This window comes from Salvelinus alpinus, chromosome 24 (assembly GCF_045679555.1).
Source record: "Salvelinus alpinus chromosome 24, SLU_Salpinus.1, whole genome shotgun sequence".
In the NCBI taxonomy this organism is placed as follows: Eukaryota; Metazoa; Chordata; class Actinopteri; order Salmoniformes; family Salmonidae; genus Salvelinus; species Salvelinus alpinus.
In genome coordinates, this window is record NC_092109.1 from 15,338,678 (window position 1) to 15,363,706 (window position 25,029).

General features: G+C 44.5%; 1 protein-coding gene across 7 annotated transcripts; it reads left to right on the forward strand.

Annotated features, from left to right (window-relative positions):
* The first annotated feature begins 180 nt into the window (after positions 1–180).
* akna (AT-hook transcription factor) lies at positions 181–24,716 on the forward strand. 7 transcript variants are annotated; one of them, XM_071363719.1, is made up of 22 exons: positions 182–307; positions 609–799; positions 3,837–4,415; positions 4,740–6,025; positions 6,265–6,339; positions 10,321–10,477; positions 10,707–10,894; positions 11,012–11,130; positions 11,260–11,431; positions 11,556–11,719; positions 12,009–12,179; positions 12,374–12,623; positions 12,754–12,857; positions 13,222–13,520; positions 15,841–15,991; positions 16,868–17,020; positions 17,205–17,353; positions 21,558–21,686; positions 22,162–22,281; positions 22,525–22,629; positions 22,740–22,899; positions 23,657–24,716. In XM_071363719.1, exons 3-22 carry the CDS (start codon positions 4,007–4,009, stop codon positions 23,934–23,936), a joined length of 4,641 nt encoding a protein of 1,546 aa, XP_071219820.1. In that variant the 5' UTR covers positions 182–307; positions 609–799; positions 3,837–4,006; the 3' UTR covers positions 23,937–24,716. The 7 variants fall into 7 exon arrangements, with proteins under 7 accessions (XP_071219826.1, XP_071219820.1, XP_071219825.1 ...); XM_071363724.1 differs by having other exon boundaries at positions 21,564–21,686; XM_071363726.1 differs by having other exon boundaries at positions 4,740–4,900.
* The last annotated feature ends 313 nt before the right edge of the window (positions 24,717–25,029 follow it).

Below are 25,029 nucleotides of genomic sequence, written 5' to 3' on the forward strand. Positions count from 1 at the left end.
TATTCGGGAGGCTATAGAGTTGATCTCTGACACACTGGACGTGCATTTATTTGATTCTGTCTACATTTTCATATTAATGTACTGTCAATGTTTATATCAGTGTATTTTTTGGAAACGTCAGTCCAAGCCAAGTCCTTCCCCCAAGCGATGCAGCGAACCAATCGCTACTTAGCTTTTGGTGTCAGTTTGGTTTCTTAATAACTTTTCCGCCAGCAAAATCAGTGCCACGCTCCGAGAATGGAATTATTAGCCAACGATACTCTCTCGCTTTTTCCTGATGGATTGACGCTAATGCCCACGATCACAGGTATTATCAACCAGTTCATTTGCACAGGTATTATCAACCAGTTCATCACATTTATGACCTTTAGTTTAAGTGATGGGAATTCGAATACTGATTAGGTAGATCAAAATACTTGGATCGCGCCAACACAACATTGGAGAGTGTGTTCAATCCCTAGAAAGTGCAGAGTAGATGCTAGCTAAGCTAGCTAGCTACCTAACTATAACCCACTTTTTTAATGTACTGTATACTCTTTGCTATAGTATCTCCGATGGCTGAATTGAAACTGAACCTAGCTATAGTTCCGTTTGTTTTGTTTACTCAGGTAAAGTGGGTGGCATTGAGTGAAGTCGTGGTTTGCAATGCATCGCTTGGTGACATTGGGATGGGTCTTCTTGTAGTTTGTACGCGGTTCTCAAGGCAACCAAGGCCTGCTACTTTGAAGTCTGCCAATGCTGCAATCTCGATGTCTCTCTGATTTTCTGCTTCAACTGCCTTGGATGATATAAACACAAGGTAAGTTTAGAATTTGTAAATTTGTAGTGTTCTCGCATGTCACAAATAATGAGCATTCTTGAACAAAGTCACAAAGTGGATTCAGTCATTGATATAAAGTACTCAAAAGTACTAAAGTACTGTGTGTGTGTGTGCGCGCGCGTGTGTGTGTTAGTACACTTAAGTAATGACAAAATAAAACTCAACTCCATTGCTATGCACATACAAAGCTATTCATAAAAATGTATACTGTAATTACTATGTATTACTAATGCTACTAGCCTACTACACAGGTATAACTTAAGATCAAGTTAAACGTCTGATGGGTTTTTGGGCTGTCTCTGTGTTGATGCTTTACCCCATCATGGACCCAAGGAACCCCTGAAACCCTGTCATTTTCCCCATACTCGCAGTCCGTTGTGGGACTTGTCTTCCACTCACTAGATGTAGGCTAACTGGTATAGCGTGTTGTCAGGATGGAAAGTCTTGTAAGTAGGCAGTTGGGAGACTTTGGAATTTTGCAACTCTTCCGTGGTCCCCTGACTTTGGTTTGGCTCAGTTATAACTGTGAGCGTAAGGCTATTCACAGCACTAGGCCCAGGTTGGTTTGTTATTCTCCTAGCTCTGTGTCTGTCTGCATGTCCTTATCTCTCCCCTCGCCTTGTAAGAAGATTAGCCTACGTTGCTTAGTTAGTTAGTAGGCCATCTTAGCCAACCTTCACAGGACTGGACTCTCTCAGCGTGGGTGTCCGGAAGCTTCAAATAGATTCTCTGAATGGGCAGAATGCTCTGGTCCTCAGCCTTAACAAAACTGAAACACGTTGCTTTTGGCTCTGTTGACGTCTGTCCTGACAGCTCTGGGAGGGAGGGCTGGGAGGCTGCGAGAGGAGAGCCTGGCAGGTGCGCTAATTAGCCTAGCAGCTCTCGTTATCCCAGACTCAAGAGAGAGAGAGCTCCACAGGCACCCCGGGGATTAGCCTAGCTGTCAGTGGGGCTCTCTGGAGATGCAGGACTACTACTGGGTGTGCTCAACAGATCAGCCCTGTCTGGCTGTCTGTCTGTCCGTCTGACTGGCTGACTGGCTGTGAGCTGTTGGTGAGCCCCTCGGGGTTTAATAACCCAGCCTGACCACATAACCAACCTCGGAGTGCCTCATGGACTGTATGCACACGCCGCTTGGATTTAAGCAACAGGTGAGTCCATTCTTGATGCTTCACAATCCACCGAATGGCTGTGATATGGCTGTGATATGGCTGTAATGACGGGTGAAGATGTGCATAATCTGAATGTATCAAAGATGCGATCTTCGCTTTCAATTCATCGGCCTATTTTAAGATCGACTGCCTAAATTGTTTATGTTGAATGCATTCTATCTAGGCTACATCAAAATAAGTTTGATGTTCACAGATGAACCAAGTCCCGGAGCTGAAATTAGCTGTGAAAAATGCCCTTAAATTGTTTGTCTGCCTGAAGAGCTTGTGTTCTCCCTGTTGTCTCAGTTTAGATAGGTTGTGCGTCAGGCCAGCTGCCTCCTCTCCGCGGAGAGAGACTCTCCATACATTTGCGTATGAAAGGAGGACAGAGGGGCCATGAGCCTGCTGCTTGTTCCACATATAGTGAGAGTCCTGCTTGTTTCCTCCACAACAAAGATGAGTTGGTGTGTGTATGTTAGAACACACTGCTGATGGGTTCGTGTGTCAGATTAGAAGCAGCACTCTCCAAATAATCTGCTTTTGGTAATCTGGCATATTGTTGAGGACCAAGATGCACGGTGGCCACTTTTCGTAACGAGCAAGTCTAAGCTTGCTGCTTCACTTTCCGGTTCTGTGTGCCTTGTAAAACTGATTTGTTTTCCCGTTTTTTTTTTTTTTTTGTGTTCCATGGTTCCTCCTACAACACATTTACAAGTAGAATTTCCGTGTGCCTTTGTGAGGTGCTTTGAAGTGCATGAAAGAGTACTGTAGTATGGTGAGGAGGTAACAAGTGTCTCTTGTACAGATAAGGCTTTGTCAGCTTCCCCAGCGAACCCCCAGAAACGTCTCTCATTTGTCTTCTCTCCCTGCCTGTTGCCTTGTCCATGAGCCAATGCTCTGAATGTTATTTGGCTGAAGGTGGGGGTGAGAAGTGCAGCATTGAGGCCTGTTGTTCTTCGTGTTGGTGTTGTCGGTTACTATGGGGACAGTTAACAGCAACCCCAGAGCTCTATAGTAGGACTGAAGAGACTTTACACACCCATATTCCATGACATCCAGAAATAGTTGATCTTGATGTTCCCTGTTTTTGATAAAAGCCCATATGTTGTCCCATTGTTAGCCTAAATAAGCTATGTGCAATTTTTCAAAACTGAGCTACAAAATGTGAACCTCGTGATCTAATATGCATAGCCTAACTGATACTGCATCACGAGGATATGTGTTTCTTCTAAGAGTACTGTACATTTAGGAATTCATTCATGCAATTTGTCTCCCCCTTTTTGTAATCTGTCTATGAATGAAGCAACAATTTTTTTATATATATATATACAGTGGGGAGAACAAGTATTTGATACACTGCCGATTTTGCAGGTTTTCCTACTTACAAAGCATGTAGAGGTCTGTAATTTTTATCATAGGTACACTTCAACTATGAGAGACGGAATCTAAAACAAAAATCCAGAAAATCACATTGTATGGGCATACTGAAGGAGCGACACATGGTTATCTGCTGATTGGTTTAGATGCTTCCATGTTAACAGTAGGGAGCAGCTGTGTATGAGGATGGAGACAGACTGTTCATTCCTTGCTCTTTAATCACAGTTCATTAGCGCTGTGATCTGTGTTCTGCATCATATGAAAGACTGCCTGAAAGATGGCGTGCAGTTTGCGCTGTGGTGAAGTCACATCTTACAGAGAGGTAGGGATGCGGTAGAGAGCTGCATTTGGCTTTTCCCAATCGCCAGATGTTGAAGTGAATGTGTGTGTCCGTGAATATGTGAGCTTGCATTTGAATTGTGTTGTATCAGAACTGCGCAAAGTTATTTCTCTCACTATTCCTGTATTGTTGCTGCGTTTGGTTTCAGGGTATCAAGTGTCCCAAGTGACAAAGCTTTCCATAAGACGGACATAGGCCTTCAGCCAGTAGGCTAGATTCTAAGCCATGGCTTTGGAGGTGGTCTTCAGAGGAGCAGCCAATCAGGATACTGGGCGACACCAGACCTGGCTAGAGGTCAGAGGTCAGATCTGAGAGAGGATGGAGACCAGAGGGCAACGCACAAGGGCAGGAATTTTGTTCTGGACCCCCGCTCCTCAACGCCCCTCTCCCTTCAGCTCCATAGGCTCAGAGGTGGACTGGGGGGAAGAGGAAGAGGAGGATGAGGAAGGTTGGGACAGGAAAGCAGAAGAGGAGGAGGGCTTCCACACCCAGATGGATGAGAACGGGATCATAGGACTGGACGAGGCCTTGGAGGATGTGGGTCTGGGAGGAGAAGAGGAGGGAGAGGAGAATCCACCCCGGTACTCTGGAGCCTTGGAGGGGTCCCTGTCCCCCAGTAGGGCAGGTGGGCTGGGGCTGGTAAACCCTCTGGAGGAGCTGAGTTATAACCTGAGTGAGCTGCAGGACTCTGAGCCACCTGGAGAGGACAGGCACGCGCTGTCACTCTGTGAGTCACACATACAGTACTAACAATGTCACAACAATGTTATTGCTAACAATGACCAGTAAGGCTCTGGTCAAAAGTAATGCGCCATGTAGGGAATAGGGTGCCATTTGGGACTGGCAATGTAATAACTTCTTTAGCAAAATATCACATTTCAACCGAGCCAAAAGCATCAAAGGCCTAAGCTGCCTAAGGCCTGCAAGCAGGGGTGACCATGCTATGTTGTATTGAAATTTAATTAAATAACCTAGTTTATGAACACGGTTACCGCTGAGATGGATGCATCTGAACTGACTCTTCTCCCATGCCCCTCTCTTTCTCTGATAGATGACGATCTCCTGGAAGACAAGGACAGTGTGGAGATCTGGAGTGAGGAAGAGGAGCAGCAGAAGGTTGAAGAGGAGCAGAGCTGCGTGGTCGACAGGCACCGGATGGAGCATCTCCCAGAGAGAGACAGACAGCTGGACATGACGGAGGACGAGAAGGAGGTAGAGGAGGATGGAGAGGAGGAGGTGGACAGCGAGCCACACGCACACACTGACATGATGGCATATCCTGTCATAGCCGAGGCTGGGTCTGGCTGGGATCAGGGCCTTAGTGTCAGAGGAGAAGAGTGGGAGAAGGAGGAGAGAGAGGTCCGTGCCATAGGCAGTTATAGGGCCGACCTACAAATAGAGGAGACTAGTGAACTCTCAGAGAGTGACAACAGAGGGGGGGGACGGTTGGGAGAGAGTGTGTCTGGAAACCTAATTTTCCCTCCCGACCTGCTCTGTTCATCCCCCCAGTCTCTCCCCTCCCCTCCCAGGAGTTCTACCTTTCCTCACCTCCTCCACTTCTCCTCTGAGGAGTTGGCCTATGCTCCAGGGATTGAAGCTGAGACGTTCCCGGAGGATCCCACCTTCACAGAGAGCCTTCCGGAATCCCGCAGCAGCCGGATGAGCAACGCCCCCAGGCCTCATTGGGCGCTTGAGTCAGGGGGGGAGGATCTCAAGCCTAGGACGTCCCCTTACCCAGCAGCTATCTCTCCTGACTGTGGGATATCTTACCAACTCAGTGAGAGAAAAGAAAGGGGTGCAGAGAGCCCACAGGATGAGGCAGGCGTTAACCATCGGCAACACCCCTATCCGAGAAAGATAAGACAGAGCTTATCTGACATCCCACAAGCCATGGTTTGTTCCTCTCAGAAATCCTGGCATGTACCCTCACAGTCCCCCCTTCACAGCAGCACCAAGGACTGGAGCCAGCAGACCCTCAGGGAGAGCCCCCCCAAACCCCAACCCAGGAGTCAGGACCCTGACATGGACGAGGGCCGAAGAGGCCCACTGACCTACCCCACCCCAGACTTCTCCAAGGTAGAGCCCAGGGTCCACTTCCCTAAGAGCGGCTACACCCCCCCCAAGAGCAAAGGCTCCCCCAGAAAGAGGTCTCTGTCAGTGGAGCCCCCCCTGGTGTTCAAGTCCCCTGCTGACATAGTGAGAGAGGTGCTGCTGAGCAGTACAGACGGGCCCCAATCCCCCTCGCCGCCCAACGGGCCCCACAGGCCCCTAAACTCTATGGTGCCAGAGGATTTCAGATGCCCACAACAGGCCAGCACTCTGGTACAGCAGCTGCAGGTACATACACAGAGATTAGGAGCACACCACGGGCACACACTCAGACTAACTCTGATTCCTTAGCGTTCTGGCATACTCAGACTTTTCAAGTGTCTGACACACTGACACCAATTCACTTACAAATTCACTGAATGATTCTCTCATTGACTATCTCTGGGTAGTGCTTCTCTACTTCCTGTCCAGCTCACAGTGTTCACTCTTCTCCTCCCTCCCCCTCTCCTTCCCCCTCTTTTCTCTAGGAGGACTACAACAGGCTGCTGACCAAGTATGCTGAGGCAGAGAACACTATTGATCGGATGCGTCTGGAAGCCAAGGTAGTCTATATGGTCTGTCCACTGAGTGTGCAAAACATTAGGAACACCTGCTCTTTTCCATGGCAGACTGACCAGGTGAATCCAGGTGAAGGCTATGATCCCTGTTGACGTCACCTGTTAAAGCTGCAATATGTCACTTTTCGGGCGACCCGAGCGAATTCACTCTAAAATGTGACTTATACATCTGTCATTGTCATTGAAAGCAAGTCTAAGAAGTGGTAGATCCGTTTTATGGGGGCGTCCTTTCAGTTTTGAACACCAGCTTCAAACAGCTGAAGATACAATATTTTTGGTCATAGAACATTTATTTCACAGCGGTTGTAGATGGTACAATGATTCTCTAGACCATACTTGCTTGTTTTGTCACATAAACAAAAGTTAAATCAGTGTAGATGAAGGGGAGGAGACCGGTTAAATAAGGAGTTTTATGCCTTGAGACAACTGAGACATGGATTGTGTATGTGTGCCATTCAGAGGGTGAATGGGCAAGACAAAAAATGTAAGTGCCTTTGAATGGGGTATGGTGTTAGGTGCCAGGCGTACCGGTTTGTTTCAAGAACTGCAAAGCTGCTGGGTTTTTCAAGCTCAACAGTTTCCCGTCTGTATCAAGAATGTTCCACCATCCAATGGACATCCAGCCAACTTGACACAACTGTGAGAAGCATTGGAGTCAACATGGGCCAACATCCCTGTGGAACGCTTTCAACACCTTGTAGAGTCCATTCCCCAACGAACTGAGGATGTTCTGAGGGCAAAAGGGGGTGCAAATGAATATTAGGAAGGTGTTCCTAATGCTTTGTGTACCTGTGTGTGTGTATGTGTGTGTTTAACATTGTGTCAGCACACAAGTGTGTCATCTCGATAGCTGTATGTGCTACTCAACTTCTGTTGAGTAATTGGCTATAGACCGAGACTTCTCTTCAAGGGCCAGGGGCTGTATTTATCAAGCGTCTAAGAGTGTAAACTCTGATTTGGGATCAGTTCTGGCTTTGAGATCACAATATATCAAATGTATTTGGTGTCTCTGGCAGATGGTGTGGTTCTATTTAGTCCTCTCTGCTCTGCATCTGAATACATGCAGGCCACATGAAAGACAACAAACACAAAGCAGATGCTGGAGAGGGCCCCTCAGGTGACCTGTATGATCATAGCCTGTGTTTGCCTCCCAAATAGCACTCTATTCCCTAGGTAGTGCCCTACTTTTGACATGGGCCCATAGGCTTCTGGTCAAAAGTAGTGCACTATATAGGATATAGGGTGCAATCCGGGACACTACTTGTTTCAGAGGGCGCCCCGCATGTATAATACACTACCTACTGAGGAAAAACACCAGCCTCTGTGGCTGTCGGACTTTTCTCATCACCTCTCAAGAGCCACAGTGAGATTGTGATTCAAATGATGGAATTAGACTCTCAAAGTGTGTTATGGAAAGGGAGTTGTAGACAGAGTAGTAAACAGCTAAAGAATAAGACACAACTTGTGTTACTGCAATCTGACTAGAACATCTTTCAGTGCTGCTTGTGTATCCCAGTGTCCTATTTGGTAAGAGGGTTAACTACCCCACTTAGCTTTTGGCCATTTGCTTGATAGTTCTTAATTGCTCTCTGACCACCAATACTAGACACACACTTAATAGACCCATCCTGTCATGTGGGGTACAGTCATATGACCCTGCGGTTCACATTAGGACAATCGCGTGCATTGTTTTTGGCCCTCATGATGCAGTGGAGGAAAACAGGAAATGTCATCATTGATGTCCGAGCCCTGTAGGGGTGTCATCTCCAGATGGACAGGGTAGTGACAGTTTGTTGTCATACTCTTGGCCGTTCACGGTACCTTGTCTCGTAATTGTTGGTTATAGCCTAGTCGTTGATTTTAAAAGGCAATTTACAGAGAGGTAGGTATTCCTATCTGCTGTCTTCTATTCCATCTGCACCACAGTCTACTCTTAATACTAATTAAAATCTAGCTTACCCCCCTCCCTCCTCCACCTCTTCTTACACACACTACCATCTGTCTCTCTCCTCCTCCCTCTGGAGACATAACAGTGTAGATGTGCTGGGAGGGCCAATTCAATCCTTTGTCAAGCACAGTCCAATACCTGCTTCTAGGTTTGCCTGTACAATTAAAGCTGCGATATGCACAGATACATGTGTGTTATAGATCTGTCATTGTCATTGAAAGCAAGTCTAAGAAGCGGTAGATCAGTTCTATGTGCTCTATTTCTATGCTTCCCGATATCAGTTCTATCATCCTGAGACCGAGGTAGAGCCGAGAGGGGTTGAAATAGAAACCTCACCACAAAATGGAGGATGTGATGCATACGTATACATTAAACACACATAGACGGTAGAGCCACCCCATATACCTCAGACTTTCCTGTATTGCGAAGCATCTCTCCTCTAAGATAACCTGAACGTTGTGGAAATTCTGTGCAACTTCCAGCGCGCGTTTCCTGTGAACACTGAGGCTGTACCTGCTTTAAGTTAGTTTTAACAGTGGCCATGTAGACTACTGTGGCTATTTGATCATCATGTGGGCCTACCAGAGTGGCCTACCATCAAAAACAATGGAGAAAATGCATCCCACAACATTTTTAACATGGAAATAGCTGTTCTATCATTCAGCCTACAGTAGCAGGTGTGTTCAATGTAGGCCTACATTCCATGAGACTTTTGAACAAAACATGCAGGGCTTGATTTGAACTTGTTTTAACCTGTACTGCACGCCCGCAAACGTGCGCAGCTTGGAGGGAATATTACTCATCACATATACTGCTGTTACTGTTTATTATCTATCCTGTTGCCTTGTCGCTTTATCCCTACCTATATGTACACTACCGTTCAAACGTTTGGGGCCACTTAGAAATGTCCTTGTTTTTGAAAGATTTTTTTTTTTTTGACCATTTAAAATAATGTGAAATTGATCAGAAATACAGTGTAGACATTGTTAATGTTGTAAATGACTATTGTAGCTGGAAACAGCTGATTTTTTATGGAATATCTACATAGGCGTACAGAGGCCCATTATCAGCAACCATCACTCCTGTGTTCCAATGGCACGTTGTGTTAGCTAATCCAAGTTTATCATTTTAAAAGGCTAATTGATCATTAGAACCCTTTTGCAATTATGTTAGCACAGCTGAAAAATGTTTTGCTGATTTAAAGAAGAAATAAAATTGGCCTTCTTTAGACTAGTTGAGTATCTGGAGCATCACCATTTGTGTGTTCGATTACAGGCTCAAAATGGCCAGAAACAAACAAAGAATTTTCTTCTGAAACTCATCAGTCTATTCTTGTTCAGGGGGTCCTGCAGATCTCTGCAGATCTCGTACAACGCTGTGTACTATTCCCTTCACAGAACAGCGCAAACTGGCTCTAACCAGAATAGAAAGAGGAGTGGGAGGCCCCGGTGCACAACTGAGCAAGAGGACAAGTACCTTAGAGTGTCTAGTTTGAGAAACAGACGACTCACAAGTCCTCAACTGGCAGATTCATTAAATAGTACACGCAAAACACTAGTCTCAAAGTCAACAGTGAAGAGGCGACATCGGGAGTTCCTCTGTCCAGTGTTTGTGTTCTTTTGCCCATCTTTTCTTTTTATTGGCTAGTCTGAGATATGGCTTTTTCTTTGCAACTCTGCCAGCATCCCGGAGTCGCCTCTTCACTGTTGACATTGAGACTGGTGTTTTGCAGGTACTATTTAATCAAGCTGCCAATACCTAAATTACCTTGTAGCCCTTCACAGTGACTCTGTACTGGTACCCTGTGTATATAGCCAAGTTATTGTTACTCATTGTGTTCTTTTTTTGTCTTTCTTTCTCTCTGCATTGTTAGGAAGGGCCCGTAAATAAGCATTTCACTGTTAGTCTACACCTGTTGTTTACAAAGCATGTAACAATAAAAAAATGATTTGAAACTCTTATCATTTATAAAATTTGTAATTTTAACTCCTGTTTTTCCCTGTTGTCTCTATCTCCAGGTGAGCCTCTACTCCGACCCTCCCAAGCCCAGTCACGCTGTCCAATCAGGTGTACTCCATGAAGGGTCAAAGGTCATGACCCTAACTTTTCCCCACGCACAGAGGGCGGAGCTCAGCTCAGGCTCTGTTTACCTAAATGGACAGGCTGCCCACCAAGGTACTAACAGCTATCTTATATATGCTTCCCAAATGACACCCCAATCCCTTTATAGTGCATTACTTTTGACCAGAGCCTTATGGGAATGGGGTAACATTTGGGACACAGCCATTGCTTTGTTTCAATACGTTCTTACACTCCATTGACATTGATTCTGCCTCTCATTCAACATTTCTTTACACATTTCTATTGTCTTTTACTAAAAACCTATTTTCTCTCCGCACTACAGGACATAGTGGAGTCTCCTCTGTCTGTCCCTCCTCAGCGGCCTCCTCATCCCCCAGAAGCCTGGGCCCTGGAGTTGGAGAGCAGCTGACCAGGGCTCTCTCAAAGCAGGCTGAGAGGTTCCTCCAGCAGGTGCAAACATTTGAAGAGCTCCTGAGGAGAGGGAAACTTAAACCGTTTGAGCAGATGAAGGTATTGTTCTGATATTTATCTAATATGAGTCTTGCATATATTGTAAAGAGGAGTGTCTCCCAGTGCTCACTGGCCACCATGTTGTTTGAGTAATGATGTGATGTTGTGTCCCTGCAGGGTTTGTCCCAGCTGCTGCAGGGGCAGGATTCTCTGGAAAGAGGTTATCTAGCAGCACGAGACGAACACAGACTTCTACTGCAGAGAGGGGCCGAGCTGGGCCCCTTTGACCCCGGCAGGTAAGACAACACTGCAAGATTATCTACAACACTGTGTTTAAACTGTTAGATGAAGTGGACATTAGGAAATACAAATATGGTGGACATCAAGTGTGTGTTTGGTTGTGTGTGTTTGTGCGTGTGTGATAGGGAGTTGGAGGGCCGTATATTCCAGTGTGGGATGCGTGTGGAGGAGCTCAAGGAACAGGTGGAGCAGACTGAACAGGACCGGCCCACCTCAGAAGCCCCTCCCACTCCACCTCCTCACCCCACCCCCTACTCCATGTCTGCAGGGGGCAGCGAGCCCATGCCACTCCCTGAGGTACCGTGACAACACAGCTGCTGAAGACACTACAGTAGACTAGTCACTATTCATCCCATAGAATAAAGGCCTGCATTTCCAAGATTGTTAACATCTCTCACTCTCTCGCTCTTTCTCTCTCCAGAGCCCAGTGTTACCTCTGCCAGGGGAGTCTGGGGTGGGGGTGGAGGTTAGCTCGGCCAGCGGAGAGAGCGAGGGAGAGGAGGGAGGGATGCCGTCCCTGCTCCTCCATCCCTTACGTCACAAACACAAATGCGTAGAAAGAGACTTCAGCATGCTGATGGACCAGTAAGTCTCAATCGATTTTAAACACTTTGATTTGGACATGAAATACAAAACATTCTAATATCAGGGATCATTTTTAGACTGCTTACAGTGTAAGGAAATATGTCATTATGTAATTTGGATGAACTATCCTTTTAAAGAAGGTCTAGTCTGTATTACATGACGTTGTAGAACAGAAGTATTCAAAATCAGCCAATGAAAGGCAGGCTGTTCTTTTGTTCTAAACATAATCATGGTATTGGTCAATTAACAGTCATGTAAATATCAGTTTGCTTACAAATGCCCCTTCCAGCTACCAGAGTTTCAGGGAGCTGCCCAGACTGCTAGACCTGGATCTGACAGAGGGAGACCATGACTCTTCTGATGCAGGAGAAGAAGCCACACATTCAGGTAGTGAGGGGACAAGAGAGGGACCACACCCAAGGACAGGGAGGGAGAAGGGCCACACAAGTCTCGCTCAGAGGTGAGCCTGAACTCTGCACCAGGCTTGTATTCACTAGGAAGCAAAACAGAAATGGGGAGTGGCTACCTGAACTTATCCAATAAGAAGCCCTTGTTTTCGTTGCAGAAGGTTTTGCTACAGTATGCACTGTGTACTAATGAATACGAACACTGGATAACATTTATATTACTCTAAATTATATTATGTGTTTTCAGACGGCCAATGCAAGGTCAGCAGGACGCTACATTCTTTCCAACGGCGAGACCAAGGACCAGCAAATCAGTTCCTCCTTCCCCAAAGGACCTCAGCCAGTCCACTGCATTTCCTGATCTGCTGGCCAATGACAGCAAGAGGTCAGAGGTCAGGAAGTCTCATGGCAGCAGTCTGACCAGTCTGGAGGACAGTGCTGCCTCAGAGAGGCGAGGCTCCAAACTGCAGCCTGGGACCAGGAGAGTGCCGTCCCAGGTCAGTTATATCTTTTTTATTTGTTATAATAAATGAATGATAATTAAGTTACACATTTATCTCCACAATTCAGCAATTTCTACTGAGCCTGAAAGAGTAATTTGTCTGTCAAACCCACTGTGTTGACCAGGATGGGATCATCTCACCAGAGACTGACAGTGGTTTTGTTGGCTCTGAAAGCAGTCGTCTGACTCCTGCAGCACCTAGTCCTCTCCACCAGAGGGCCATAGTGAGGTGAGCTACTGGTGCCATCTCCCCCTCCTTCCCTCTTCCTCTACCCTCAGTGACTCGGCTGTCAATCTCACAGAACATGACAACACATTCCCCAGTGTCTCACACAAACACTCACACATACACACACACACACACACACACACACACACACACACACACACACACACACACACACACACTACTGACACACCTACACACAGCTCCGTCACTGTGCCCTCACAGTGTCCCTGGCTAGTTGCCGACAGATCTTAACCTTCCCCTGTTTTGTTCCTATTGCTGTTTGCCCAAGACTGACAGGTCATGGGTTCCCTTGTAATCTTATCAGTGTGTGTTCCTGTCTTTGTTTTACTTTCCTTTGCCTTAGCCTGTCAGTCCCTGAGGAGCAGAGCTCAGGGAAGCCTCACCACACAGCCCCCGTGTCAGGGCAGCCTCTCCCCTCTCCCTGCACCCCCTCACACAGACCACAGAGGCCAACCTTGCTGGAGCACAGTGGAGGCTCTCGTCTGAGCACCCCAAGGCAGGTACGGGGGTCTTCAGGGAGAACCAGAGGGGAGGAAAGGAGGGGCACCTCAGCCTCCAGTTCCCCCCAGCACAGGGCCAGCAGGACCCCCCAGCCCTGGGCTGGCAGTGGGACCAGTGAGTTTGGACCAGACAGTGACCACAGTGAGTCCATGCTGTTCTGTCTATAACCGTCTTATTTAGGTTAGGTTTTTGGCAGTTAAAAAAATAGAAAAGCCAATAATTGACATTTGCACCTGCCGATTTTCCGGGAGAAGAAAAAAAATCCCATTGCGAATAATGCTTTTTAGTCTATTCATGGATGGAAATACCAGTTGATGGAAATACATTTTGACCAGTCATACTTATCGGTCTATGGGTTAATTTGCATAATTTAGTGCAATTAAATTGGCCCGTGTGTATATTCGTTATGTATCTTATGTATCTTATTTATCACACGCATACAGATACAGAGCCTTTGAGCTGAAAATCTGTCAGACAGTGCTTTTATAAGCCCAATCATTGCACAACAATTCTAAATGCAATCGTGTGTTAAAAATAGTTTTTTGGCCATGATTAAAAATAGCTATTTGTTTTTCAACTGCTAATTGAAGCGCGCTTCCCATTCGCCATTCAAATGCACAGGCAACGGAAGGTAGGCTTCATTAGCATTTTGAAAATAGTCTATTGGTCTACTGGTCTAAATAGTCTATTGTTTTATAAAGACTTCCATATGCCATTGAAACCAGTAGTCTATTTTATAAAGACTTCCATTTGCCATTGAAACCAGTAGTCTATTTTATAAAGACTTCCATTTGCCATTGAAACCAGTAGTCTATTTTATAAAGACTTCCATTTGCCATTGAAAGCAGTAGCCTATTTCTCTCATGTTCTATTGGTTTTCAACTTCCTTTCATTGTCTGGTAGCCAAACGCAGATTTGCGCGTCATCTACTGCCCTGTGCGCATCTCTGCGCTAATGTTTTGAAATAATAGTTTATCAACATTTTAAGCTAAACGTTCTGATCTGCTGCCTCAGATTCAGTGCTTTTTAACTTTTTTTATATATTTTATGTAGCGTAGACCTACTGGTTGCATGAATTTGGAGATCTGTACCAGAGTCTGTTTGGGCTATTTCTTTCCCGACAAGCTGACCTACAGAATAGGTACATTTTTCTACTATGGGGGATAGAGATTGACATAAGCTCACAGACGACGCGTCCATAAGACTAGGGGAAGCTAAGCTTTCCCTAAGTAAATTGAATTAAATTGCCAAAATTACAGTATATAGCCTAATTAGACTCGTTAGCCTATTATATGGACAAGGTCGTTTTCATTGATCTGTTTGTCAGTGTCAGCACAGTGGGATACCCTGTGATTTATCTTAGTAGCCCTTTCCTGCAGTCAAATTAACTAGTGGCCTCATGGGTGGAATGTTATTCATATTTTTCATAATTTCATAATTCGTTTTGTTATATTTCAGTCTTCTGTGATGAATATAAAGTCTAATATTGGGATTCAAACTCTAAATGTAATACATTTCAACTCTATATCTGACATGGTACAGGAGTCTTCTGTTTTTTTAAGCCCATAACCATGTGTGTGAGGTGTATACTTTTGTTTCAAAGTAGATTTGTTTAAGACTACCAAGAAACACTGTGGGACCCTGATTTAGCCCACTGCAGCATGAACAATATTATACTAATGTCTTCAGTCATATAGAGTGTAGTAGAATGGCATGAAATGTATTTTTCCCGTTCAAAGAAAGAAAAACGTATCTGATATAGCCTGTAGCCCAGGCCTGTACGCTATACGCCCTCAGCCATGCCTTCAACAGTCTTTTCTTACGAAGTGATTGAGTTATATTATTAGCTTGAATTATGACTATCCAATCTACTCATCACATTACGAATAGTAGGCCATTTTACATGAGTCTGCAAATGTGATGACGCATGGAATGCTTTATTATATTTTTTATGGTGAAAATGTACTCCCCCAAACTTTAAACTCACGCTCCGCCTGCGAAGGCTAGTGATTTAGCTGTTCGTTACTCGTCTTGTTGGCTGAGGAAAAGTAAATGTGGACAGGTATTCTAACATCTTCCATGTGAGCGGTAAGGACACACGGCGTTGCATCCTCCACTTGCATGTTCTGTGAAGATGAATTACCATAATCGAAATGTGAGTTCGGTCATTCTGAACACCGTGGGTGGGCGCCCTAATCCGGTTATGCACCCAATGCATATGGGTCTGGTAAATTTCTCAATGCTGCTGGTGAAATGTCCAGCGGCACATTTTCATACCTAAAACCCTGGTACACAGTCTACTCTGTGACAGAAACATGTACCCTCCTGAGAGGAAGCAGGGAGGCAGCTATTAGCTGTTTGGCTGTTTCTTTGCCCGTGTCAGTTAATTTAATCCTCCACCTCTCCCCTGCCTTCTGTTTTAAACCCCTCTCTCCTCTTTAATTTCTCCTTCTATCCTAAGTCCACTCTGCGTCAGGGGAGGATGAGGGACGTAGTGACCGTTCCACCCGAACGACCCAGCATCGCTACCAGCCAAGCCCCTCCCCCACTGCACCCTATCACCATGGCGATCCCCTCCGAGCCCTGAGCTCTGGTCAGCTGACCAACCGCAAGTGAGTCTCTCTCTACACAATTGCTCCCATGGCGATAGTAACACAAACAAGCACAGATTTATGAGTCTCTTTGGAAAGTATTGGCTGGGAGGAGAAGAGGGCTGCTTCACTGCAGCAAAAATACCAGCTCAGCTCAAAGGCATTTTTTTCTGGCAACTCCCAGTAGAATCTAGGAGGGGGGATTATTAGACGTTTGATATTTGATTTCCTTTTATGCTGAGGGTGTTGACTGGCTGGTGTCTATGTTTTATCTGGGAAGTGATGTTCTGGTATTGGATCCTTCCAGAGCCATATCTTTATTAATATTAATATGTAAAAATCTATCTCTGGATCCTACAGCGTTTTATTGGCAGGTGTCAGTGTGTGTCTAATGTGTACGTCTCCCTGGGTCAGGGAGAGTCTGATACATCAACTGAAATGCCAGTCAACCTGAGTTATTTTTACATTCTGTATGTCTGTATGATTTGATTTCATTACAGACATGGAAGCTGGTAAATGTGGCGACTCAGGAGGTACATACTGTACCCAGTGTTGACTTTTGCATGGTGTGACACTGCATGAGTGGGCCCTATTTATTGACTCACATTATAGGAATGAGTTTAGAAAAAGATTGTGTATGGTTTGGAATGTCAAATCGATTTGATTGGCTGGGTCAATTGTACGTTTTAACACCTATAACAGACGTGATATTACTACAATATTACTAACTACAATATTTGGAAAAAGTAACAGTACAGTTACCAATGGAGTTGAAATGGCAGTGTCTACTCTATAACATTGAGGTAGAAAATGTCAACACTTCTCTCTGTACTCATTCTCGCGTGTTTGTGTGTGTGCGTGCGTGCATGTTTGTGTGTTTCTGTGTCTGTCCCTCAGTGAGGCCATCCAGTCCCTGCAGGCGGAGGTGGGCAGACTAAAGGAGCGACTAGAGGGCAGTCTGAGACAGACCAACCCTCCCAGTCCTGTTAGAGCTCCCCCCTCAGCCCAGGATGGCCACACACACCCTCTCAGCTCAACACCTTGTACCAGGTTGGCCTTTTTTAAGGGACATCTCATCAGACTTTTGTTACTGTTGAAACAGGTTTATTGACATTTTTACTGGCCCATAGGGCTCTGGTCAAAAGTAGTGCACTATATAGGGAATAGGGTCTCGTTGTCTTTCTTTCAGCGTTTCTGATTTGTAATGTTCCTTTTGATTTCTCTACTCTCTCAGGTCTGCTCAGCGAAGGAGGGATGGTGGTAGAGAGGAGAGCAGGGAGGAGAGGAGGTGGGGTGAGGAGCAGCAGGTGGAGGAGAGGTCTCCCAGGTTGAATGCTAGAAGATCAGCCTCTGTACCCAGACAGAGACCTGAACTGGACATCAGTGAGTTATGGGCTGACTGTAATGCAGAGTTTTTTTGTTGCAGCATACATAAACGTTGCGTCCCAAATGGAACCCTATTCCCTAAATAATGCACTACTTTTGAACAGAGCCCTTATGGACCCTGGTCAAAAGTTGGAAATATGTTGTACATAATGTTTTCGCCATTGTTTCCTTTGACCAAAATGAGCTTCTGGCCATCAGAACAGCTATCACTATTCTCGAGTGATGAGGACTTCTGCTTAAGTGAGTCGTTACCGAAGGACATTTTGATTATCCTGGGCCAGGCCCAAATCTCCGACACTCAGAGAAGGAGGAGGCGGTGCTATAGAGGCCGTCGTGCGGGATTCCTGACAAGACTACGTTGGAGAGTGGATAAACCGCCTCTGCCTTCCGTTCAATTGTCGATCGCGCAATCACTGGAGAATAAACTGGACGAGCTCCGTTCGAGACTATCCTATCAACGTGATCTGAAGAACTGTAATACCCTATGTTTCACCTAGTCGTGGCTGAACAAGGACATGGAAAATATGAATCTAGCTGTTTTTTCTCTACATCGGCAGGACAGAACGGCAGCGTCGGGAAAGCTCAGGGGAGGGGGTGTGTTTCTCTTTGTTAACAACAGCTGGTGCATAATCTCTGATATTAAGGAAGTCTCCATGTTCTGCTTGCAGGAGTTAGAATACCTCATGATAAGCTGTAGACCATACCATTTACCAAGAGAGTTTCCATCTATATTTTTCGTAGCTGTCTATTTACCACCACAAACCAATGCTGGCACTAAGACTGCACTATAGGGCCATAAGCAAACAACAAAATGCCCACCCAGAGGCGGTGCACCTAGTGGCCGGTGATTTTAATGCAGGAAAACTGGAATCCGTTTGACTATATTTCTACCAGCATGTCACCTGTGCAACTAGAGGTGAAAAAACTTTGGTTACCTTTACTCCACACACAGGGACTCATACAAAGCTCTCCCTCGCCCTCTGTTAGGCAAATCTGACCATAACTAAGATTGAATCAACAGGACTGATCAACAAGACTAAAATTGAATCGTACTACACCGTCTCCGACGCTCATCGGATGTGGCAGGGCTTGCAAACTATTACAGACTACAAAGGGAAGCACAGCCGTGAGCTGCCCAGTGACACGAGCCTACCAGACGAGCTAAATTACACTACCGGTCAAAAGTTTTAGAACACCTACTCATTCAAGGGGTTTTCTTTATTTTCTTTATGTCCATTGCTCGTGTTTCTTGAACACCTACTCATTCAAGGGGTTTTCTTTATTTTCTTTATGTCCATTGCTCGTGTTTCTTGGCAAGTCTCTTCTTATTATTGGTGTCCTTTAGTAGCGATTTCTTTGCAGCAATTCGACCATGAAGGCCTGATTCACGCAGTCTCCTCTGAACAGTTGTTGTTGAGATGTGTCTGTTACTTGAACTCTGAAGCACTTATTTGGGCTGCTTTCTGAGGCTGGTAACTCTAGGTAGGCCAGTACATCACTGGGGCTGATCTCCCTGCTATCCAGGACATGTATATCAGGCGGTGTGGAAGGAAGGCCCGTAAAATCATTAGACTCTAACCACCCAAGCCATAGACTATTATCTCTGCTTCCGCACGGCAAGCGTTACCGGTGCATTAAGTCTGACACCAGCAGGCTCTTGAACAGCTTCTATCCCCAAGCAATAAGACTCATAAATAGTTAACAAAATAGCTACACAGACTATCTGAGTTAACCTTGTATCTTTATTTGCCTTTTATTAAATTTTTATGCTCTCACACACACGCACGCACGCACGCACGCACACACACACACACACACACACACACACACTCACATACAAGCTGCTGCTACTCTGTTTATCTTATATTCTGTTGCCTAGTCATATCTACCTCCATCACTCCAGTATCCATGCACATTGTAAATACGGTATTGAACTGACCCTGTATATAGTATGCTAACCAACTTACTTACTTACTTATTGTGTTCTTCATATTTCTTCTTATTTCTCTTGTTGTTTTTTTAGTAATACATTGTTATTAATTATTGCGTTGTAGGGTTTTGAGTTTGCATGAAAGGCATTTCACTGTACTTGTGTGTGTGATGTTAAAACTTGAAACTTGAAGGCCCTAAAAATTGTCAAAGACTCCAGCCACCCAAGTCATAGACTGTTCTCTCTGCTACTGCATAGCAAGCGGTGTGCCAAGTCTGGGACCAAAAGACTCATGAACATCTTCTACCCCCAAGCCATGTGACTGCTGAACAGTTAATCAAATGGCTGGCAGGAATATTTACATCGACCCCTTTTTATTTTTCACTGACTTTCTTTCACTGGACTCTACCCACACACTCACACATACCACACTGAAACTCCAACACACACACACACACACACTACATACGCTCACACATAAACACACTCTTCACATACGCTGCTGCAACTCTGTTTATTATCTATCCTGATTGGGTAGTACTTCTACCCCAACCTACATGTACATATTACCTCAACTACCTCGCACATTGACTCGGTAACGGTACTCTTAGTATATAGCCTCGTTATTTTGTGTTACTATTTACTTTTTTTTCTAATTTGCAATTATTCATTTTTTAAACGTTTTAACTGCATTGTTGGGAAAGGGCTCGTAAGTACGCAATTCACAGTAAAGTCTACACCTGTTGTATTTGGCGCATGTGACAAATAACATTTGATTTGAGCCTCATGTATGCTGCATTACACAGTACATACAGTGGGTATCATAATTATTCACCCCCCTCTTGGATTTTGTTGCATTACAAAGTGGGATTGAAATTGATTCAATTGAGATTTTCTTTTGCCATTGATCTACACAAAATACTCAGTGAAAGTGAAAATAAAATACTGTAAATGTTTACAAATTACAAACAATGAAATAACTAAAATATAGTTGTTGCTTAAGTATTCACCCCTTTCAGGTATGCCTAAATTAGTTCAGGAGTAAAATTTGGCTCAACACATCACATAAGAAGTTACATGGACTCAGTCTGTGTGAAATAATAGGGATTTACATGATTTTTTATTTTTATGACAACCCCTTCCTCTGACCTCCATAAAAATACAACATCTGTAAGGTCCCTCAGTCAAGTATAGAATTTCAAGCACAGATAAAACTACAAAGACCAGGGGAACTTTTCGAAGGCCTCATAAAGAAAGGCAGTGATTGGTAGATGGGTAACAATAAAAAATCAGACATTGAATATGTCTTTAAGCCTGGTCAAGTTAATAATAATACAGTCCTCCTTTTGAACTGAGCTGCAGGACAGGAAGGAAACTGCTCAGCGATGTCACCATTAGGCCATTGGTGATTTTAAAACAACTACAGAGTTGAATGGACGTGATGGGAGAAAACGAAGGATGGATCAACAACATTGTAGTTACTCTGCAAAATTGACCTAAATGACAGTGGGAGTGAAAAGAAGAATGCAAATAAACATATTTCAAAACATGCATCTTGTATGCAACAAGGCACAAAAATTATACCGCAAGAAGACATGGCAAAGGCATAAATGTTTTGGCCTAAATGCAAAGCCTTGTGTTTGGGGCGAATCCAACACAACACATCGTAACTGCCTCTTCATTTTCAAGCATGGTGGTGGCTGCATCATGGTATGGGTATGCTTTCCATCGGCAAAGACTGGGGAGTTTTTCAGGATAAAAAGAAACTGTTACAGTTTTGACTTAAATGTGCTTGAAAATCTATGGCAAGACTTAAATGGCTTTCTAGCCATGACCACCAACATCTTGACAGAGCTTTGAATTTTGAAAAGAATTATGGACAAATATTGCGCAATCCATGTGTGCAAAGCCCTTAGACCAATTCCATATTAGGATGGTGTACCTAGTTTTTGGTATACTCAATGTAGTATATATCTAATATATTAGTGTTTCATTTGACATACATTTTAAAGAAATGTTCTTTTTTTTGTTTGTAGATCTTTGACAAAAAAAAGACAATTAAAATACATTTTGATCCCACTTTGTAGCACAATAAAATGTGAAGAAATCCAACGGGGGTGAGTACTTATGAAACCCACTGTACATACACTTCAAAATCCACTTCACAATACAATAGCTTTCATTCTTTATTTACTAGAATGCTATGTTTTCTGGGCACCCTAAGTATAAGCTATCAGATTTTGGGGGGATTTAGTTTGTTTTATCCTCCAGCGACAGAGTCGGAGCATTTCCAGTCCACACCCAGACTTCGGTTCTCCAGGCGTATCCCAGTGTCCCCTGCAACGTGGGGAGGCAGCCGTGGTAGAGCAGAGACCGTCAGGAACAGCGGAGCCCACACAAGTAAGAAAGACTTCTGTTTTATATACAGTATGCTACACGCTGATATAAACGTAAAATATAGTATTTTAGGGCTGTCAGATTTGATTAGTTAACTCTGATATAAATGTAAAATATAGTATTTTAGGGCTGTCCGAGTTAATCAGTTAACTCTGTACATTTTTGGTAATATTAGTACACATTTTTTAATTGTAATTTATCGCATTGTCTGAAAGCGTTCAAAATACACTGAAAACATCCCAAATACATCATCTATACAGCTAAAAACAACAATACCATGTAAAACCGTGTTGACGTTGAGCTTAAAGAAAGTGTGCTTTATCCATTTACCTGCTTTTTTTCTTACCGCTACTTTGGAAAAAATCAAGACTTCAATATCCTTGTAATGCTTTCTGTATACAAAATATTGAATTACAGCTCAATTTCAGCAATTTCTGATTTTGCGATTAATCGTGATTTATCTGTATTGTGATTGCAGGGCAGCATGTCAGTATGTCTGTAGGTGGAGATGGTGGTGATAAACCTGACTGTAGAGGGAGGCAGGCCCCTGTGTGTCCACAATGTTCCCCACAGACACACAGCCATGGACACTCTACACGTAAGAGCTTCTCTCTCAGGCTATGTCCCAAATGGCATCCTATTCACAATAGTGTACTACGCATTGGGGTCTGGTCAAAAGTAGTACACTACATAGGGAAACGGGTGCGATTTGGGACACATCCACAGTCTGTGGTGTAATGGTGGTTTGTGTGTCACAGTGACAGTCAATCCTGTGCCGTCTCCACTCCTTTCTGCTAAGTCTTTATTCTTCTTTCTCTTTTCTTCTGACTGACGGGACCAGATGGGGGTGGTGGTGACACTGAGCCTATCCACAGTCACACTGGTCTTCATTCTCGTCACTGTCCTACGTGTGGAAGGTCTCAGACGTACCGGAGCACGAAACACGGTGAGCAACAGACACGTCCAAGTTACCATCTACTTCCTGTTTTATGTTGTGCTGTATTGCTTTGCCATTTTAATTGACAACAAACGTGTGCTGATTTTTTTTATTCGCAGACCGACGGACAGAGAGCGACTCAGGTCCCGCCCACAGAGGCAGCTGGCCAATGAGCTCCCCCCATGGAGATGTGAGAGGCGTGTTCTTTGCAGCGCCACCCCCTCCTGTGCTGGGCAGTGTGCCACTGGTCCAGTGTGTGCCAGTGTGCCCGCCAGTTCTGTGAGTGCCCTGCTCTCTCTCTCTGTCTGGACATGAAGTGGCCATTAGGTCATTTCGCTACAACCCCATCTGTTGCCAACCCTAATGAAATTTCTCTGTGCTGAGACACACGATCTTTTGGTATTTGTTTCATTAGTCGATTGTTGATATCGTCCCAAAATGTTTTGAATGTCAGCAATCAAGTTTTCAAGATATAGAACTTTCAAAATACAGAAATACAGCCGGTATGATATGATGTAAAACACAGCACACATGGTGCAGGAGTTCATCTTTTGGCCAAAATCCTGACTTGAAGATGTAGGTGGTTACATTTGACATAAATCATCTAATTATTTTCGAATTAATCACAAAGGTGCAATATGCAGAAATCGCTCCGCCATTTCCTGGCTGCTAAAATTCTAATAGTTCGCCTAATTTCAGTTTATGTATAGTGTAGAGAATCATTGTACCATCTAAACCGCTGTGGAATATATTTTCCATAACCCAAAATATTGTATCTTCAGCTGTTTGAAGCTGGTGTACAAAACCGAAAGTAAAAGACGCAAAAACAAAACGTAAGAGCGGGAAGCATAGAAATAGTGCACATAGAACAGATCTACCACGTCTTCGACTTGCTTTCGATGACAGATCTTTAAAGCACATATCTATGTGATTTTGGTCAGGTCGCCCAAAAGGGACATATTGCAGCTTTAAGAGGAGTAGTAAGTGTAGTTAGAAGGCCTGTTGTTGTTATATTTACCTGGCTTGTTCCCTGCAGGTACTACTCCAGCCCTGTGATGAATGTAGCTCCATCCCACCCCCAGCCCATCTACGTGTCTCTGGGTGGGGGTGTGGCCACTGGGGTTAGGGGTCATCATGAGCAGGTCAGAGGTGGAGCCGGCCGTTCCCTGTCTGCTGACCAGCGCTCTCTGAGCAGCTCTCTGAACCATGCTATCGAGGCGGCCAGGGGGATGAGGGAGGCCTCCCGACGCATGGCCCGCACCATCGCCACCGGACTGCACCACCAGGAGGCGCTGTCACAGTCCTGCATGTACTGATGGACCAGACCAGACACACACACCGGGGTTGTATTCATTAGTGTACACCGTAGCAAAATGTTTTGCAACTTAAAAGGAGAACAAGCGTTTCTTATTGGAGAAGTTCAGGTACTGGTACTCCCTACCCGTTTCGGTTTGGTGTCTAGTGAATTTGACCCTGACAAGTCTTTGGACCAGCCACTCTGTACTGACATGGACATCTCTAAATGTGAAGTTATTGTACTGTGCACTTAATCTTTAGTATAACAGTTTGGGGTTTGGGGTAACATGAAGCAAGTGCCTGGGTACAGATACTAGGGCCTCAAGCCAGTCCTTATGCTGCAGGTTTCTTGGTTGCAGGGAGTGAGGAACTACAGACCCTTGACATCAGTATTTGATCATCACCCAGTGGCTCAGCACTGATAGGAAAGTAGGGTCTACGAACTGTACTTTATACAGGTTACTACAGGTTACTACAGGTTACTTTATACAGTACAGGTTATAGCTTTAGATGCAAGGTGGAGTGGCTATGTTGCAATCTCAGGTATCATATAGAACAACCGTTGTGGGATCTGGCAGCTTAAGTGGACAACAGCAGCAGTTCATCTCTTACTCATAAAAATGCACTAGAATCTGCATATTAATGATTTACGTTTCGAAATAACGGACATCTGCACATGTTTAGTTTGCTATGAAACCTGGAATTAGTTTTGGACATTTGTTTTGTTACATTTGTACAATGGATGTGAGACAAAGAAATTAAATTGCTGCTATGGATCTTCAGATGAGATGAACCATTCACACATTTTACCCTAATTTATTGATTCTAAATCAGGGTTCTCCAGCTGGCGGCCTGCAGGTGGTTTCATTTGAAATTATGTTTTAGTCAAACATATCCGTTTCAGTTTGCAGTCTACAAATGATTTGGAATTATGTTCCGGCCCCCTGACCGTTCGCTCAACAAAAAAGAAATCATCCCACGGCTGAATCAAGTTGATGATCCCTGTTCTAAATGGTTTGTTTCAATTTTATCCTTCATCATTTGTGTAATAATGAGTTAATAATGTTAGTAATTGGTCGTGCTGGTCGTATTTTTATAGATGTCTTAGAGTTT